The 19,109-nt window shown below is 41.4% G+C and overlaps 1 protein-coding gene across 3 annotated transcripts in view; it reads right to left on the minus strand.

The window, feature by feature from the left end:
• The window catches only part of DISP1 (dispatched RND transporter family member 1), an 86,643-nt gene that overhangs the window by 12,553 nt on the left and 54,981 nt on the right, over nucleotides 1–19,109 (minus strand). For all 3 annotated transcript variants that reach the window (XM_077282212.1, XM_077282214.1, XM_077282213.1), the window contains one exon: nucleotides 13,767–13,796. In XM_077282212.1, coding sequence (XP_077138327.1) covers nucleotides 13,767–13,796 — 30 coding nt within the window. The remainder of the gene's footprint in view (nucleotides 1–13,766; nucleotides 13,797–19,109) is intronic.

Genomic DNA, 19,109 nt, shown 5'->3' on the forward strand with positions numbered 1-19,109 from the left:
GGGGCAATAGTTACACCGGATAAAGGTAAACGGAACATATCTGCCGGTGACCAGCAGTGCTCGTATATAGAAGAATAGCGCATAGCAAAGAAACAATTAAGATCAGCATGATCCAATATATCTGTCACCACAACATAATAATACTGTAACACAATGTGAAAAAAAGAGACATGTATGATAATATAATGTCAATACAAAATTATAGGTCATAATGGGCGCTCACAAAAATATACAAGAATAATCATAAATATTTCGAGTATGGGTCAAGTGAAATGTCAGGTTTAATTCTTTGAAATGAGGCTTGGTCTTGAGTTTTTGGAAACTAGTAAAAGTTGAATTTTAAGGACACTACATTCGAAACCGTTCACAAGTTTTATCGACACTTATGTGACCTTCCACTTTTTCAGTTGGTCAGCTGTATCCAAGCTTTACAGCCTAGAAAATTAATATTGAGCAGAGTAGGAAAAGAAAGCCAGCAATTTCAACCACAGAAAGGTCTCATAAATGTTAAAGGAAAAATTTCAACATTTTCATTAATTTAAGTGAACCTGCTACCAATAAAAACAGTGGAAGATAATGACGGAGAGACACCATCTTCATTATGACCAAACCAAGCATGGCTCTCCTAGTTTGTCTCTGGACACCTCATCAAGGTTGTGACAAATTGTGAATGGATCTCTGAGAGATTAGATGGAAACTTGAATGAGAATGGATCAGACATTATACAAGTCTGGCTTCAATTAACTCCATCATTTTAGGTATTTTCAATAGTATTTTTCTATTTTATGTGACTACCCACATAAGAAAAAAATAAATAAATATTGTAGTTTAATAAGGGCCACGTATAGAGGATCGGTACCTAATAATTTCCTAATAGTTTGTATGAAGTTTGTATAAGAGATTCAAGAAAAAAAATGTTTTAGGTGAAAGTGATGGTTTTTCCAAATGCTGAAATCATCTGTAAGCAGGTGAAGAATTTGTCTTATGTCGATCCAGTTTTGGAAAACAGAGCACAAGCTGACGGCTGTGCAATAACTTGGCATTAGATCGTGGCCGCTGATCTCATCCAGGGATTGTCTGTACACAGCTCTGCGCTAATACACACCGTTATTAAGTAGTCAGAGGTGAAAGCGACAAAATCCAGATGATTGAAATGTGAGGACGGAGCAGCCAAAGTACACGGAACGAGAACCAAGTATAGACTAAACAAATACTCAGAAACTATGGATAAAACGCACAGCCGCCTCATTCTACAGGAGAGAAATACACAAATAGAAGAGTGATCAATAGATATATGATATATAATAGACAGATAGATAATAGATAGATGATAGATAAATAATATATAAATAGATAGATAGATAGATAGATGACAGATAATAGATAGATAGAAAGACAGACAGATAAAGAGATAATAGATAGATAAATAATATATAGATAGATGATAGATAATAGACATAGATAAATAATATATAGATAGACTAGCTGTACTACCCAGCTTCGCCCGGGGTAATAACTGCTGTTAGCAAAATAGAATGTGTTAACAAAAATTTATTCTGCACAAAAAAACCACAAAACAAATAGATAGAAATGTAATTATTAAAAGGCAAAAACTAAGCTAATAGAAGCATTTTACAACATATATTTCAACACCAGAGATATTCCACACAGATTTAACCCCTTCACCCCCAAGGGTGGTTTGCACGTTAATGACCGGGCCAATTTTTACAATTCTGACCACTGTCCCTTTATGAGGTTATAACTCTGGAACGCTTCAACGGATCTTGGCGATTCTGACATTGTTTTCTCGTGACATATTGTACTTCATGATAGTGGTAAAATTTCTTCGATATAAGTTGCGTTTATTTGTGAAAAAAATGAATATTTGGCGAAAATTTTGAAAATTTCGCAATTTTCCAACTTTTAATTTTTATGCCCTTAAATCACAGACATATGTCACGCAAAATACTTCATAAGTAACATTTCCCACATGTCTACTTTACATCAGCACAATTTTTGAACCCAAATTTTTTTTTGTGACAGAGTTATAAGGGTTAAAAGTTGACCAGCAATTTCTCATTTTTACAACACCATTTTTTTTTAGGGACCACATCTCATTTGAAGTCATTTTGAGGGGTCTATATGATAGAAAATACCCAAGTGTGACACCATTCTAAAAACTGCACCCCTCAAGGTACTCAAAACCACTTTCAAGAAGTTTATTAACCCTTCAGGTGTTTCACAGGAATTTTTGGAATGTTTAAATAAAAATGAACATTTAACTTTTTTTCACACAAAATTTATTTCAGATCCAATTTGTTTTATTTTACCAAGGGTAACAGGAGAAAATAGACCCCAAAATTTGTTGTACAATTTGTCCTGAGTACGCTGATACCCCATATGTGGGTGTAAACCATTGTTTGGGCGCAGGGCAGAGCTCGGAAGGGAAGGAGCGCCATTTGACTTTTCAATGCAAAATTGACTGGAATTGAGATGGGACGCCATGTTGCATTTGGAGAGCCCCTGATGTGCCTAAACATTGAAACCCCCCACAAGTGACACCATTTTGGAAAGTAGACCCCCTAAGGAACTTATCTAGATGTGTGGTGAGCACTTTGACCCAACAAGTGCTTCACAGAAGTTTATAATGCAGAGCCGTAAAAATAAAAAATCATATTTTTTCACAAAAATGATCTTTTCGCCCCCAATTTTTTATTTTCCCAAGGGTAAGAGAAGAAATTGGACCCCAAAAATTGTTGTGCAATTTGTCCTGAGTACGCTGATACCCCATATGTGGGTGTAAACCATTGTTTGGGCGCAGGGCAGAGCTCGGAAGGGAAGGAGCGCCATTTGACTTTTCAATGCAAAATTGACTGGAATTGAGATGGGACGCCATGTTGCATTTGGAGAGCCCCTGATGTGCCTAAACATTGAAACCCCCCACAAGTGACACCATTTTGGAAAGTAGACCCCCTAAGGAACTTATCTAGATGTGTGGTGAGCACTTTGACCCAACAAGTGCTTCACAGAAGTTTATAATGCAGAGCCGTAAAAATAAAAAATCATATTTTTTCACAAAAATGATCTTTTCGCCCCCAATTTTTTATTTTCCCAAGGGTAAGAGAAGAAATTGGACCCCAAAAATTGTTGTGCAATTTGTCCTGAGTACGCTGATACCCCATATGTGGGTGTAAACCATTGTTTGGGCGCAGGGCAGAGCTCGGAAGGGAAGGAGCGCCATTTGACTTTTCAATGCAAAATTGACTGGAATTGAGATGGGACGTCATGTTGTGTTTGGAGAGCTCCTGATGTGCCTAAACATTGAAACCCCCCACAAGTGACACCATTTTGGAAAGTAGACCCCCTAAGGAACTTATCTAGATGTGTGGTGAGCACTTTGACCCAACAAGTGCTTCACAGAAGTTTATAATGCAGAGCCGTAAAAATAAAAAATCATATTTTTTCACAAAAATGATCTTTTCGCCCCCATTTTTTTATTTCCCCAAGGGTAAGAGAAGAAATTAGAGCACAAAAGTTGTTGTGCAATTTGTCCTGAGTACGACGATACCCCATATGTGGGGGTAAACCACTGTTTGGGCACATAGCAGAGCTCGGAAGGGAAGGAGCGCTATTTTACTTTTCAATGCAAAATTGACTGGAATTAAGATGGGATGCCATGTTGCGTTTGCAGAGCCCCTGATGTGCCTAAACATTAAAAACCCCCACAAGTGACACCATTTTGGAAAGTAGACCCCCTAAGGAACTTATCTAGATGTGTTTTGAGAGCTTTGAACCCCCAAGTGTTTCACTACAGTTTATAACGCAGAGCCGTGAAAATAAATTCTTTTTTTTTTTCACAAAAATGATTTTTTAGCCCCCAGTTTTGTATTTTCACAAGGGTAACAGGATAAATTGGACCCCAAAATTTGTTGTCCAATTTGTCCTGAGTATGCTGATACCCGATATGTGGGGGGGAACCACTGTTTGGGCGCATGACAGAGCTCGGAAGGGAAGGAGCGCCATTTGGAATGCAGACTTAAATGGATTGGTCTGCAGGCGTCACGTTGCATTTGCAGAGCCCCTGATGTACCCAAACAGTACAAAACCCCCACAAGTGACCCCATATTGGAAACTAGACCCCCCAAGGAACTTATCTAGATGTGTTGTGAGAACTTTGAACCCCCAAGTGTTTCACTACAGTTTATAACGCAGAGCCGTGAAAATAATTTTTTTTTTTTTTTTTCACAAAAATGATTTTTTTAGCCCCCAGTTTTGTATTTTCACAAGGGTATCAGGATAAATTGGACCCAAAAAGTTGTTGTCTAATTTGTCCTGAGTATGCTGATACCCCATATGTGGGGGGGAACCACTGTTTGGGCGCATGACAGAGCTCGGAAGGGAAGGAGCGCCATTTGGAATGCAGACTTAAATGGATTGGTCTGCAGGCGTCACGTTGCATTTGCAGAGCCCCTGATGTACGCAAACAGTACAAACCCCCCACAAGTGACCCCATATCGGAAATTAGACCCCCCAAGGAACTTATCTAGATGTGTTGTGAGAACTTTGAACCCCCAAGTGTTTCACTACAGTTTACAACGCAGAGCCGTGAAAATAAAAAATCTTTTTTTTCCCACAAAACTTATTTTTTGGCCCCCAGTTTTGTATTTTCCCAAGGGTAGCAGGATAAATTGGACCCCAAAAGATGATGTCCAATTTGTCCTGAGTACGCTGATACCCCATATGTTGGGGTAAACCCCTGTTTGGGCACACGGGAGAGCTCGGAAGGGAAGGAGCACCGAATTGGCTGGAATTCAGATCGGATGCCATATCCCGTTTGGAAAGCCCCTGATGTGCCTAAACAGTGGAAACCCCCCAATTATAACTGAAACCCTAATCCAAACACACCCCTTACCCTAATCCCAACAGTAACCCTAACCACTCCTCTAACCCAGACACACCCAACCCTATTCCCAACCGTAAATGTAATCCAAACCCTAACCCTATCTTTAGCCCCAACCCTAACTGTAGCCCCAACCCTAGCCCCAACCCTAGCCCTAACCCTAGCAATAACCCTAGCAATAACCCTAGCCCTATCACTAGCCCTAAAACTAGCCGTAACACTAGCCCTAACCCTAGCCCTAGCCCTAACTCTAGTCCTAACTCTAGCCCTAACCCTAATGGGAAAATGGAAATAAATACATTTTTTAATTTTTTTATTTTTTCCCTAACTAAGGGGGTGATGAAGGGGGGTTTGATTTACTTTTATAGCGGGTTTTTTAGCGGATTTTTATGATTGGCAGCCGTCACACACTGAAAGACGCTTTTCATTGCAAAAAATATTTTTTGCGTTACCACATTTTGAGAGCTGTAATTTTTCCATATTTGAGTCCACAGAGTCATGTGAGATCTTGTTTTTTGCGGGATGCGTTGACGTTTTTATTGGTAACATTTTCGGACACGTGACATTTTTTGATCGCTTTTTATTCCGATTTTTGTGAGGCAGAGTGATCAAAAACCAGCTATTCATGAATTTCTTTTTGGGGAGGCGTTTATACCGTTCCGCGTTTGGTAAAATTGATAAAGCAGTTTTATTCATCGGGTCAGTACGATTACAGCGATACCTCATTTATATCATTTTTTTATGTTTTGGCGCTTTTATACGATAAAAACTATTTTATAGAAAAAATAATTATTTTGGTATCGCTTTATTCTCAGGACTATAACTTTTTTATTTTTTTGCTGATGATGCTGTATGGCGGCTCGTTTTTTGCGGGACAAGATGACGTTTTCAGCGGTACCATGGTTATTTATATCAGTCTTTTTGATCGCGTGTTATTCCACTTTTTGTTCGGCGGTATGATAATAAAGCGTTGTTTTTTGCCTCGTTTTTTTTTTTTTTTCTTACGGTGTTTACTGAAGGGGTTAACTAGTGGGCCAGTTTTATAGGTCGGGTCGTTACGGACGCGGCGATACTAAATATGTGTACTTTTATTGTTTTTTTTATTTTATTTAGATAAAGAAACGTATTTATGGGAATAATATATTTTTTTTTTTTTCATTATTTTGGAATATTTTTTTTTTTTTTTTTTACACATTTGGAATTTTTTTTTTTAACTTTTTTACTTTGCCCCAGGGGGGGACAATACAGATCGGTGATCTGCCAGTTTGCATAGCACTCTGACAGATCACCGATCTGAGAGAAGTGCAGGCTGCTTCACAGTGCCTGCTCTGAGCAGGCTTCTGTGAAGCCACCTCCCTCCCTGCAGGACCCGGATCCGCGGCCATCTTGGATCCGGGTCTGGAGCAGGCAGGGAGGGAGGTAAGACCCTCGCAGCAACGCGATCACATCGCGTTGCTGCGGGGGGCTCAGGGAAGCCCGCAGGGAGCCCCCTCCCTGCGCGATGCTTCCCTGCACCGCCGGCACATCGCGATCATGTTTGATCGCGGTGTGCCGGGGGTTAATGTGCCGGGGGCGGTCCGTGACTGCTCCTGGCACATAGTGCCGGATGTCAGCTGCGATATGCAGCTGACACCCGGCCGCGATCGGCCGCGCTCCCCCCGTGAGCGCGGCCGATCGCGTATGACGTACTATTCCGTCCTTGGGAAGTAGGGCCCACCCCACATGGACGGAATAGTACGTCCAATGACAGAAAGGGGTTAACTAAATTGGCCAAGTAATGTGAAGTAATCTTCTACTACTTATTCGAGAGCCTTTTGATAAACGACATTCTTAGTTTTTCCTTCAGGTGCAAAGACAAACAGATTTTTGGCTGTTCCAACTCTTGAACAGGCCACATAAAGTTGACCATGAGAAAAGCATGGAGATTGTAAATCTAAGCTAGCTGAAAAGCCCGGCGTTGCCTGGGCATAGTAAATATCTGTGGTTAGTTATAGCACCTCACTTCTCTTATTTTCCCATCACGCCTCTCATTTTCCCCATCACATCTTTCATTTTCCCCCTCACATCTCTCATTTTCTCCCTCACACCTCTCATTTTCCCCCTCACTCCTCTTATTTTCCCCCTCACTCCTCTCATTCCCCCCTAACACTTGTCATTTCGACCTCACATCTGTCATTTTCCGATCACTCCACTATTTTCCCTCACTCCTCTCATTTTGCACTCACACCTTTTCATTTTCACCTCACACCTCTCATTTTCACCTCAGTATATACATGTTTGTCATCTCCCTTATATATAGTATACACCTGTATGTCATCTCCTGTATATAGTATATACCTGTATGTCATCTCCCCTGTATATAGTATATACCTGCTGTGTGTCATCTCCCCTGTATATAGTATATACCTGTATGTCATCTCCTCCTATATATAGTATATACCTGAATGTAATCTCCTCCTGTATATAGTATATACCTGTGTGTCATCTCACCTATATATAGTATATATCTGTGTGTCATCTCCTCCTGTATATAGTATATACCTGTATGTCATCTCCTCCTATACATAGCATATACCTGTATGTCATCTCCTCATGTATATACTATATACCTGTAGGTAATCTGCTCCTGTATATAGTATATACCTGTGTGTCATCTCCTTCTGTATATAGTATATACCTGTATGTCATCTCCTGCTGTATGTAGTATGTACCTGTATGTCATCTCCTCCTCTATATAGTATATACCTGTGTGTCATCTCTCCTGTATATAGTATATATCTGTGTGTCATCTCCTCCTGCATATAGTATATACCTGTGTGTCAACTCCCCTGTAAATAGTATATACCTGTGTGTCATCTCCTCCTGTATATAGTATATATCTGTATGTCATCTCCTGCTGTATTAGACCTCGTTCACACGTTATTTGGTCAGTATTTTTACCTCAGTATTTGTAAGCTAAATTGGCAGCCTGATAAATCCCCAGCCAACAGTAAGCCCACCCCCTGGCAGTATATATTAGCTCACACATACACATAATAGACTGGTCATGTGACTGACAGCTGCCGGATTCCTATATGGTACATTTGTTGCTCTTGTAGTTTGTCAGCTTATTAATCAGATTTTTATTTTTGAAGGATAATACCAGACTTGTGTGTGTTTTAGGGCGAGTTTCGTGTGTCAAGTTGTGTGTGTTGAGTTGCGTGTGGCGACATGCATGTAGCGACTTTTGTGAGATGAGTTTTGTGTGGCGACATGCGTGTAGCAACTTTTTGTGTGTCGAGTTGCATGTGACAGGTTAGTGTAGCAAGTTGTGTGCAGCAAGTTTTGCGCATGGCGAGTTTTGCGCGTGGCGAGTTTTATGTGTGGTGCCTTTTGAGTATGTGCAAGTTTTGTGTGAGGCAACTTTTGCATGTGTTGCAATTTTTGTGCATGTGGCAATTTTTCCGCGTGTGCAAGTTTTGCGTGTGGCGAGTTTTCCATGAGGTGAGTTTTGCACGTGTGGCGAGTTTTGCATGTGGAGAGTTTTAAGCGTGGCGAGTTTTGAGCGGCGACTTTTGTTTTTCGACTTTTATGTGGCGAGGTTGGTGTATGTGTGGTGAAATGTGCGCTGAGGGTGGTATATGTGTTCGAGCACGTGGTAGTGTGTGGCGCATTTTGTGTGTGTGTTCATATCCCCGTGTGTGGTGATTATCCCATGTCGGGGCCCCACCTTAGCAACTGTACAGTATATACTCTTTGGCGCCATCGCTCTCATTCTTTAAGTCCCCCTTGTTCACATCTGGCAGCTGTTAATTTGCCTCCAACACTTTTCCTTTCACTTTTTCCCCATTATGTAGATAGGGGCAAAATTGTTTGGTGAATTGGAAAGCGCGGGGTTAAAATTTCACCTCACAACATAGCTTTGACGCTCTCAGGGTCCAGACGTGTGACTGTGCAAAATTTTGTGCCTGTAGCTGCGACGGTTCAGATGCCAATCCCGGACAAACATACACACATACAGCTTTATATATTAGATTAGAGATAGAAGATAATAGATAGATAATAGATAGATAATAGATGATAGATAATAGAAAGATAGAATGGTAGAGTTGGAAGGGACCTCCTGGGTCATCGTGTCCAACCCCCTGCTCAATGCAGGAGTCACTAAATCATCTCAGACAGATGTCTGTCCAGCCTCTGTTTGAAGACTTCCATTGAAGGAGAACTCACCACCTCTCATGGAATCCTGTTCCACTCATTGATCAGCCTCACTCAGATAATAGCTGGAGGCTTTTCTCATAACAAATGGCATTGTGAATAATAAATTATTTCCAGTAATAAAAATTGCATAACTGGTAGAGAAAGGGTGAACTTGATGCACCTGTGTCTTTTTTCAACCTATATAACTACGTGACAAATTGCAGCAACTCGGAGAGTAGACCCCGTTGTAGAGCGGGGGGGCCGAGTGCTGAGGAGCAGAAGGCAGAAAAGTCACCACCGCTCTGCTGACCCCATAACTGCAGAGTCAGAACTCCTCTGGTATAACATCAGCGCAAACACTGCGCCCCCACAGGGAACTTCATCGCCGAGGAGCTGCACGCAGCCGTACATCACCAACCACAATGCCAAGCGTCGGATAGAGTGGTGTAAAGCCGCCACCACTGGACGCTGGAGGAGACGTGATCTGTGCAGTGACAGATCGCACTTCTCTGATGGAGGAGTCTGGGTTTGGTGATTCCAGGAGAACGTTACCCCCTGACTGCATTGTGCCCCCTGTACCGATGGTGGAGGAGGATAATGCTGTAGGCTCTTGGACATGTAAAGTGTAGGTGTCCCAAGAATTTTGTCAAAATAGTGTAGATAGAAAATTTATAGATTTAAGATACATAGATAAATATTAGTGATGAGCGAGTGTACTCGTTGCTCGGGTTTTCTCGAGCACGCTTGGGTGGTCTTCGAGTACTTGTGACTGCTCGGAGATTTAGTTTTTGTTGACACAGCTGAATGATTTACGGCTATTACCCAGGCTGAGTACATGTGGGGGTTGCCTGGTTGCTAGGGAATCACAAAATGTAATCAAGCTGGCTAGCAGCTGTAAATCATGCAGCTGAGGCAAGGAAAACTAAAACTCCGAGCAGTCACAAATACTCGGGAGACCACCCGAGCGTGCTCGGGAAAACCCAAGCAACGAGTATATTCGCTCATCACTAATAAATATCCATGAACAATGAAAAAAAAATAAAAATCCTCCATAAATCAATATTTAATGCTTTTTAGTTACATTAAAGTTTGAAAAACTTTTATTTTTGGTCCTAGAATCTTCCATAACCCCCTCCATGAGTAGCTCTCAGTCTGCTCTACATAGGGCCCTTTGTTTTATGTAGGCCACAAGCTTCCCGATCGGATCCCACACTCTGAGCCCCGAGCACAGACCCGGCAGTCACGGCGCACAATCTCTTTTCTACTCATCAAACAGAACACATTTCCATTAGGAACTGACACTACTTTACTTTTACTACAGTTAAAAAGGAGCCGGAAACGTTGGCAAACACAACTCAACATCATTAAAGTCTGCGAGAAGCGTCTGCACTGGGGGCCACCAATCGCCCCAAGATAGAAAAAAAAAGAAAAGCAAGGACTACATAGCTAAATAAGAAAAAACATACAAGGGGCAATACATATCTAAAATAGGGCCACAGAATGAGGCAAGAAGAACCTCATCAATTTACTTTCAAGGGGTCATCCAGGACCTTCAAGGGATTATCATAGAATCCTAGAATGTTGGATGGGACCTCCTGAGTCATCGTCCCCATCCCCCTGCTCAAAGCAGGAGTCTCTAAACCATCGCAGACAGATGTCTATCCAGCCTCTGTGTGAAGACTTCCATTGAAGGAGAACTCACCATCTCTCGTGGCCGCCTGTTCCACTCACTGAACACCCTCAGGGTCACAGTGTTGTCCACTTTTTACCCTTTTTGTTAAACAGGAGCTCCTTGAAAAAGCGGAGGAACAGAAACACATAGGACCCCATTCATTGAGGCGGTCAGTCACGATAACAAGCGCGCTGGCGTAAGGTGCGCCAACTGGATCATCCGCGAATTCGGCACGCCGTTCAGCTGCCGTGCACCCGTGCAAGAAATATCCGCTTCTGTTATAAATTTATGCAACCTTTGGAACGGAAATGATAATGAATGTTCTGGCAGCGCGTTCCGTTATGCCCCATCCTACTTTTCGAAAAGTTGCCAGAACTGGACAGAAATGGCCTAAAAACACCAAATTTTTTATTTAAAATTTATTTTTTATTTATTTATTTATTTTACATTATTTCGAGTTGTTCAAAATATAACATTTCACAAAAGTTTTATGCCAGAATTCAGGCGTAAAAACTCTTTAATGAAACATGGACAAACGATATTAGTAAGTTGTAAAAAAAAAAAAAAAAAAAGTAAAGTTTATAAAGCAATAAAAAAAGAAAAAAAAATCTTTTACGTTAATTCCGAGTCCTTAAAATCAAAAAAATGACATCTCAAGTGACAAGTAGACGCCATAAGTCCGATCCATCCAAGAAAACTATGACAAATGCTGAAATAACATTACAAATCAGTGGTGTAATGACACGGCCGAGTGTGAATTCCGGTGGGACATTACTGGTTCCCACATAAAACGCTCAGCTGTGACGCCCACTCATGTGGGATACTCTCCGCTGACAACTACAGGCTGCGCCGGTCACGTTACGTTAGTCACAGATCAGCAGCAGGAAAAACATCGCCCCGGACAGATGTAAGCAAATATTAGCTCAAGTCTCTAGGCATGATGGAAGTGTCACAGGTGAATGCCGTGTACCCAACCTGAGGATCTCCAGATATTGTAAGACTACAAAGCCCAGCATGCCGCTTCACTAGTGTCTCTGAATAAAGAGTCCATTGATATACAGATATCCCTGGTTAGAGATAAGAGGCGCTGCAGCATCTGCACAATGGAGGGCCAAGAACTGCAAGGCCAACGTCTGGGAATCTGGACCGCCGACAAATAATTACACAGAAAAACCAAGTACAATTGACAGGCAGCGATCCTGATAAGCGTCACCACTTGCAGACAAAGAGGTGCTGAAGCATCTGTGACGAAGGGTCAAAAGCCGCTCGTTGTCAGGGCATGATGGAGGTTACAGTTTTGTATCAGTTGGAGAGACCAAAGTTAGAGACCACAGATACGCAGAATATTCAATGACACGAAGAGGAAAGAAAAGCCATCGCTGACTGGAGACAAGAGGTGCTGCAGCATCTGCACTACAGAGGACAGAGTGCTCAAAACGGTCTGGTAGGAGACCAGTTTTTCGCATAATAATTATGCAAAAAAAAAGTTGAGATGTAGTAGAAATGATTTTTATCACTATCTGCAGAAAAGAAGCTCTGCAGCAGCATCGGAGATATAAGCCACAGGCTGAAAGGGAATGCTGCTCTGGTGGTAATAGTTTCATGTTAGCTTGGGAAGCAAACGGTTAAAGACTGCTGATATATACCATATATATATATATATATAATACCAAGAACAAAGGAAAGGAAAGGCATCACTGACTAGAGACAAGAGGCGCTGCAGCATCTGTACTATGGAGGGCCCTAGAGTTTCATGCTATTAGGTAGGAGAGTATATATAAGTATGCAGAAAAAAATAAGCAGGGAAAATAATACGCATCACTAATAGCAGAAAAGAAGCACTGCAGCATCCAAGCTGCGGAGAGATATAAGCCAAGCAATGGGAAGGAAAGGCATCATTGACTAGAGACAAGAGGTGCTGCAGCATCTGTACTATGGAGGGCCCTAGAGTTTCATGCTATTAGGTAGGAGACTATATATAAGTATGCAGAAAAAAATAAGCAGGGAAAATAATACGCATCACTAATAGCAGAAAAGAAGCGCCGCAGCAACCAAGCTGCGGAGAGATATAAGCCAAGCAATGGGAAGGAAAGGCATCATTGACTAGAGACAAGAGGCGCTGCAGCATCTGTATTACGGAGGGCCCAAAAGCTGCAACAACTGGGAATACACCAACTGGAGTCCGCTAGTATATAATAATTCAGAAAAAAACAAGAACAACTGCTATACAGTGAAAAGTATAGACAAGAAGTGATGCAGCATCTGCACTATGGAGAGCCACGAACGGCAGGGGGTTACGGTTTTGCATAATTTGGAGAGTTATCGATTGAAAACCACGCTTATATAATTATACAGTAAGAAACTAGGATAAGTGACAGGCAGAAGAAAGAATAGGTATTACAACCTGCAAACAAGAGGTGCTGCAGCATCTGGGGTATTGAAAGCTACGAGCGACAGAAGGCAAAGCCATGTGGGGGTTGTGATATCAGAGAAAATGGGAAGCGAGAGGTTGTTACTGATCATACATCTAATGTTCCAAAACCAAAAGTGGCTAACAAGCAGTGGAAAAAAATGGCATCACTTACTAGAATAAAAAGAGGCGCAGCAGCATCTGTGCTAGGTAAAAGCTAGAAAATTTGACTACAATAACTAGACGACCGGTCAAGAATTCTACAAGATCTCAATATTCACTAATCGTTTATTCTTCTCTTAACTACATTAATGTCAATAATCTGCAGCAAATTTAGCGCAAAGCCAGATTTAGCTTCGACCCTTAGGATGCATAAACATGTCGCCGCACAAGCCTATAAAAGGAGCGGTTCACTTGCACCATTTTCGTAATGTACATCATGCGACTTTTTAGATCAGATGCCCTAAGGAGTATTTTAGACTCCTACAGCTCAGGATCAGTCAGCAGCTGGCCAAGCTTGTGACCACCAAGCATATGATGTATTAAAAAGCAAAGTTCACCATAAACAGATTCAATAATTAAAAAAATATAAAATATTAATTTACCTTTTGGGAAGCTGGAATGGTTTTGCAGTTCTGTAATAAAAAAATAAATATTAATATAAAATGCATAAAATACATAAAATATGGAACAAAACTGATTATTAATTACAAAGAATAAAGAGAAAAATCTAATTATATTCACGGCCTACAGGTCTGAATTAAAGGGGTTTTCTACAAGTTAAAGATGGTGTTTAAAAGGGTGGAGACTGGTAAAAAAATAAAAAAAAAAGTAGTAATCCTCTACCGATTGTCCTATTCAAAAGCTCTGCCGGTTCCTGATGGACTCTGCTGGTTCCTGATGGACTCTGCTTTCCATTTTTGACCTAATACCCCAGAAATAGCCCGAAATGTTCTCTCTGCCAATCAGCATTGTGTTCAGTGACCAGGTGAGTGGGCATTTCCATCTATTCCGGTATGTCGAGACCAGCGGGGATCATTGGAAAGGAAACTGAGAGGGTCTTTGGTCATAAGTAGTACTTAATTATTTTTTAGATTAGTCTTTTTAAAAATTATTTAATTTTCTGGAAAATCTGTTAAAAAGTTAGTGGGGGTACAACATCCCACCTGTGAGCTGGACTTAAAGGTGGACCTTTCACTGGATATTTTTAGTACCTCCTCCAATTGCCACTGTTTTGCTGATTCTTGAGCAGTTTTTCTTTTTTTTCTGTGCCCCTCAATTCCAACATTATGCCCCCTGTAATAATGGTGCAAATTTTGCTATTCAACTAACTGGGTGTGTACCACAGAACTTCTGTGGGCGTGGTCAAGTTTTGACTGGCCAGGATTAGAGGAGAAAAAGTAAACGCCCACAGAAAAGTTCAGTTGGTTGAAGGGGAAAATTTGCACCATTATTCCCGGGGAAATAACTTTGTAATGGAGGGGCAAAGAAGAAAAAGAAAAACTGTTCCGGAATCAGAGGAACAGCAGCTATTGGAGAATGTGCTCCGGTTAAATAAAAAATTCCAGTGAAGGATCCCCTTTAATATCATAGCCATATATAACACCAAAGTGGCCCCTCCACTGAAGTCTCTTATCCCCCCTCCAATAAATCCATTCCTATATTATTATTTATTAGTATAGCGCCACTTATTCCATGGAGCTTTACATGTGAGGAGGGGTATACATAATAGAAACAAGTACAGTAATCTTAAAGGGAACCTGTCACCCCCAAAATGGAAGTTGAGCTAAGCCCACCGGCATCAGGGGCTTATCTAAAGCATTCTGTAAAGCTGTAGATAAGCCCCCGATGTATCCTGAAAGCTGAGAAAGAGGTTAGATTGTACTCACCCAGGGGCGGTCCCTCTGCGGTGGGCGTCATGGTCCGGTCCGGGGCCTCCCATCTTCTTACGATGACGTCCTCTTCTTGTCTTCACGCTACGGCGCAGGCGTACTTTGTCTGCCCTGTTCAGGGCAGAGCAAAGTACTGCAGTGGGCAGGCGCCGGGCCTCTCTGACCTTTCCCAGCGCTTGCGCACTGCAGTACTTTGCTCTGCCCTCAACAGGGAGATAAAGTACGCCTGCGCCGGAGCCGCAGCGTGAAGACAAGAAGAGGACGTCATCGTAAGAAGATGGGAGGCCCCGGACCGGACCGCGACGCCCACCGCAGAGGGACCGCCCCTGGGTGAGTACAATCTAACCTCTTTCTCATCTTTCAGGATACATCGGGGGCTTATCTACAGCTTTACAGAATGCTGTAGATAAGCCCCTGATGCCGGTGGACTTCGCTCAACTTCCATTTTGGGGGTGACAGGTTCCCTTTAAACAATACAAGTGACGACTGGTACAGGAGGAGGGAGGACCCTGCCCGCGAGGGCTCACAATCTACAAGGGATGGGTGAGGATACAGTAGGTGAGGATAGAGCTGGTCATGCAGCGGTGTGGTCAATTGGTGGTTACTGCAGGTTGTAGGCTTGTCGGAAGAGGTGGGTCTTCAGGTTCTTTTTGAAGGTTTCGATGGTGGACGAGTGTTTTACAGTATATATGCACAGTATTTCTCCAATACCGTCCATGATGCAAATTTTACCATCCATAAATGACTAGAACGTCCAACATTTGAGAATCGTAGGAACACAACCGGTTAATTAGCCATTGCCGCTGACTTTGTACTATTAAATATTACACAGGGTGTTAAAGTCATCCAATACCGTGGAAATTTTTTACAAATGTCTTTGCCATTTGTGCTTCATGGCACCAGTCACCAATAAATCCCAGCTGCCTCCAATGTCACAAACCTGTTGTGTTCCCAGCAACAAATGGAAGGTCGCAGCCTGGGAATGACATTTGTACAATTATGTGACCCCTTCCCTCCTTCCTTCCCTTCAATGAAAGCAAAACAACGCTCCACTAATTCAAGGGGGAAAAGCTGGAAATGCGCCATCACGTGCCATGTTACTAATGTGCATGGGCACCAGATCAATGGTGACCACTCGTTACACAGGTAATAAAACAGACAGCGCATATGAAAATCATAACCATAGAGAATAACCCTGCCGAGAGCAGAAATTTCTTTGAAGATTTCAGGGAATGCGCCAACAGATGTTAAACAGCTTTAGGTGGAACTGGAGGATCTCGTTTCTCCTAATCATTTAAGTTTCCAAACTAAAAACACTTTGTTGAAGATCCAAATGGCTACTTGTCTGCAGATTATGCCATTAGTTCTGCAACTCAGCGGGGCGGCTCGTCGGAGAGGTCAGATCGGCATTAAGCACCTACAAGCGAGCAAATTACTCTAATGTAAATACACATATTAGGGTTTATCTGAAGACCCATGTAAAAAAATCACAGAAAATCCTGGACCATAAGGAGCAGAAGAAGAGGGGCAAGCCTACCCTAATACACCCCAATCGGGCCAGCATCAATATAAATTGTTGCCTGAACAGCCAGTGATCGGATTGAAATTTGCCAAATTTTGACAAAGCTGTTGCCGGACAACGACACGTTCGTCCGTCGGGAAGAATTTTGTATGGATGAAAAATGTCCACACGTTATAAATTCAGCCAAAAATTTTGGCCAAAAACAACGAAAGGGAAGACTAAAATCCATCATGGACATGTTAAAATGCACAGAGGTAATGTTGCACTACTTTCACGGTCAGAGTCCAATCTCAATTTTGTTAAAAAACATTAAAAAAAGGTTTTAAAAGAAGACTTGTCAAATTGAACATCATTACTAGTGATGAGCGAATATACTCGTTACTCGAGATTTCCCGAGCACGCTCGTGTGTCCTCCGAGAATTTTTTAGTGCTCGGAGATTTAGTTTTTCTTGTCACAGCTGGATGATTTACATCTGTTAGCCAGCATAAGTACATGTGGGGGTTGCCTGGTTGCTAGGAAATCCCCACATGTACTTATGCTGGCTGACAGATGTAAATCATTCAGCTCCCCTGAAGAAAACTAAATCTCCGAGCACTAAAAAAATACTCAGAGGACCCCCGAGCGTGCTCGAGAAATCTCGAGTAATGAGTATATTCGCTCATCACTAATCATTACCAATAATCGGACAGCATTTTATAAAGCAGGAAAAGCCGAGCAGATTGATATATAAGTTTGTGGGAAAAGATTTTATAGAACATGTAATTAATCCACTTAAATCCATGTTTATACTGGGTTTGAGTCTAGTAGGTGGAGTAAGGTTTGGACCTCCCACTGGACTCAGCCAAGAGAAAGCAGCAAGTAAATTTTTTACCATTTTTTACCATTTCTACTGATTCTTTCCTGATAAAACTATATATCAATCCGCTCAGCTGCTCCTTGTCTATAATATACTACCAACAGATGGTGAGAATCTTCAACTTGACCGAATCCTTTAATTCATGGCTCCTTTCACACTTTAAATAAGTCCGATATTGTATCACGGCCCAGTCTTTACTACTTCTTCATTTTTTAACAAAAACAGAAACATTTAGGAGGCAATTTTCCTTTTTTTTTTCTGCTAGGAGTTACAGTATATCTTGGTGAGACTAGAACAGTATTTGCCTTATTTCTGTATTTAACATCATACTAAACACTTCATAAAAGCCGATCATACAGACGCCAACATTTCCCTTAACCAGTCAAGTAAAACTACAGAGTGGCTCCCGAAGTGTGAGCGAGATATGAATCTATGAAACCACCTGTGAAATGGCAAGAAAAACCTTCCGAGAGGATCAATACTGTTTTGCTTTACATTTAATCAGAGCTTTAGATTATGGGATTTCTTTTTTTTATTATTTTTTGTTGTTGTAGTTTATGTCGGGGAAAAGAAGAAGAAAATTGAATGTGGACGTCTACAATTTCCAGAACACAATCCCTGCACTGTGACAGCGAGAGCTCGGAGCATCAATATCCGACTGCTGGACGGGATCCAAGTGGTGGAGCGGCTGGAATTCTTACACGGATATTCCCACCGATTCCCGCAGAGAGCGAGCGAGTAATGGCCAAATGATGGACTATAGGGTCACGCCACAGAGATAATGTGGTTAGACCTAGTTTGGGTTCAGTACTACCAATAATTTATGGCTTTTATTATAATGAACTTTTTAAAATTTAAAAAAATTGTCCATGTAGACATCACAAAAGGTCACGGATGGGGATAAGTAGGACGTAGGACTCTACTGATGTCCAAAATAAAAGGATCCCGGTACTTGCTAAGCTGAGAGATGGGTCGTCTTCAAGACATTTTAACTGGCTGAATACTAGAGATTCCACATGGTCATTTTTTTTTTAATTATTTGTTATTGAAAGCTGATCTAAAAAAGTTGACCTTCTAGAAATAAACAAAACAACGGGCCCCAAATCATTATTTGCAGGGTTTTTTTTTGTTTGTTTGTTTGTTTTTTAAAGTCGCTTTTCTTTTTTGTCTTGTGATATTCACTGACTTTTTCATCGGTTTTTAGAATTTTGCGCAAAATAAAAAGATATTCTTTATTTTTGTCATTGACTTTTTTTTGAGACTTTTTAAGTTTAAAAACTTTAACGTTCCGTTAAAATTTTGCAAAAGTTATGTACCAAAAAAAAAAAAAAGCCAAAACGTCTCATTACCCGCAAGTTCAGCTTCATAGAACGTCATGAATGGCCAAGGCTGCCATATAGGCAACAAAACTAAGCAACAGCTACTGGCCGACTTCACCTAACAGATCAGGCTGGCCAAACTACTGGTTTCAATGGAAATCTGGCTTATCCTCTAAAGCAGATGTTGAAGAATACATTGTCGCCTTTTGAACTTCGGATTCCATGGACTTCTTCCTTTTGACCTCGCATGTCAGCATTCGGAGTCTTGATTTGGATAAGTGGCTTCAAGTAAAGAAAACATTTTATTATAGAACCCCATTTGGCTAGTAATGGTCTAATCAATGATCTCATTTATTAA

This window comes from Ranitomeya variabilis, chromosome 2, assembly GCF_051348905.1.
Source record: "Ranitomeya variabilis isolate aRanVar5 chromosome 2, aRanVar5.hap1, whole genome shotgun sequence".
NCBI lineage: Eukaryota > Metazoa > Chordata > Amphibia > Anura > Dendrobatidae > Ranitomeya > Ranitomeya variabilis.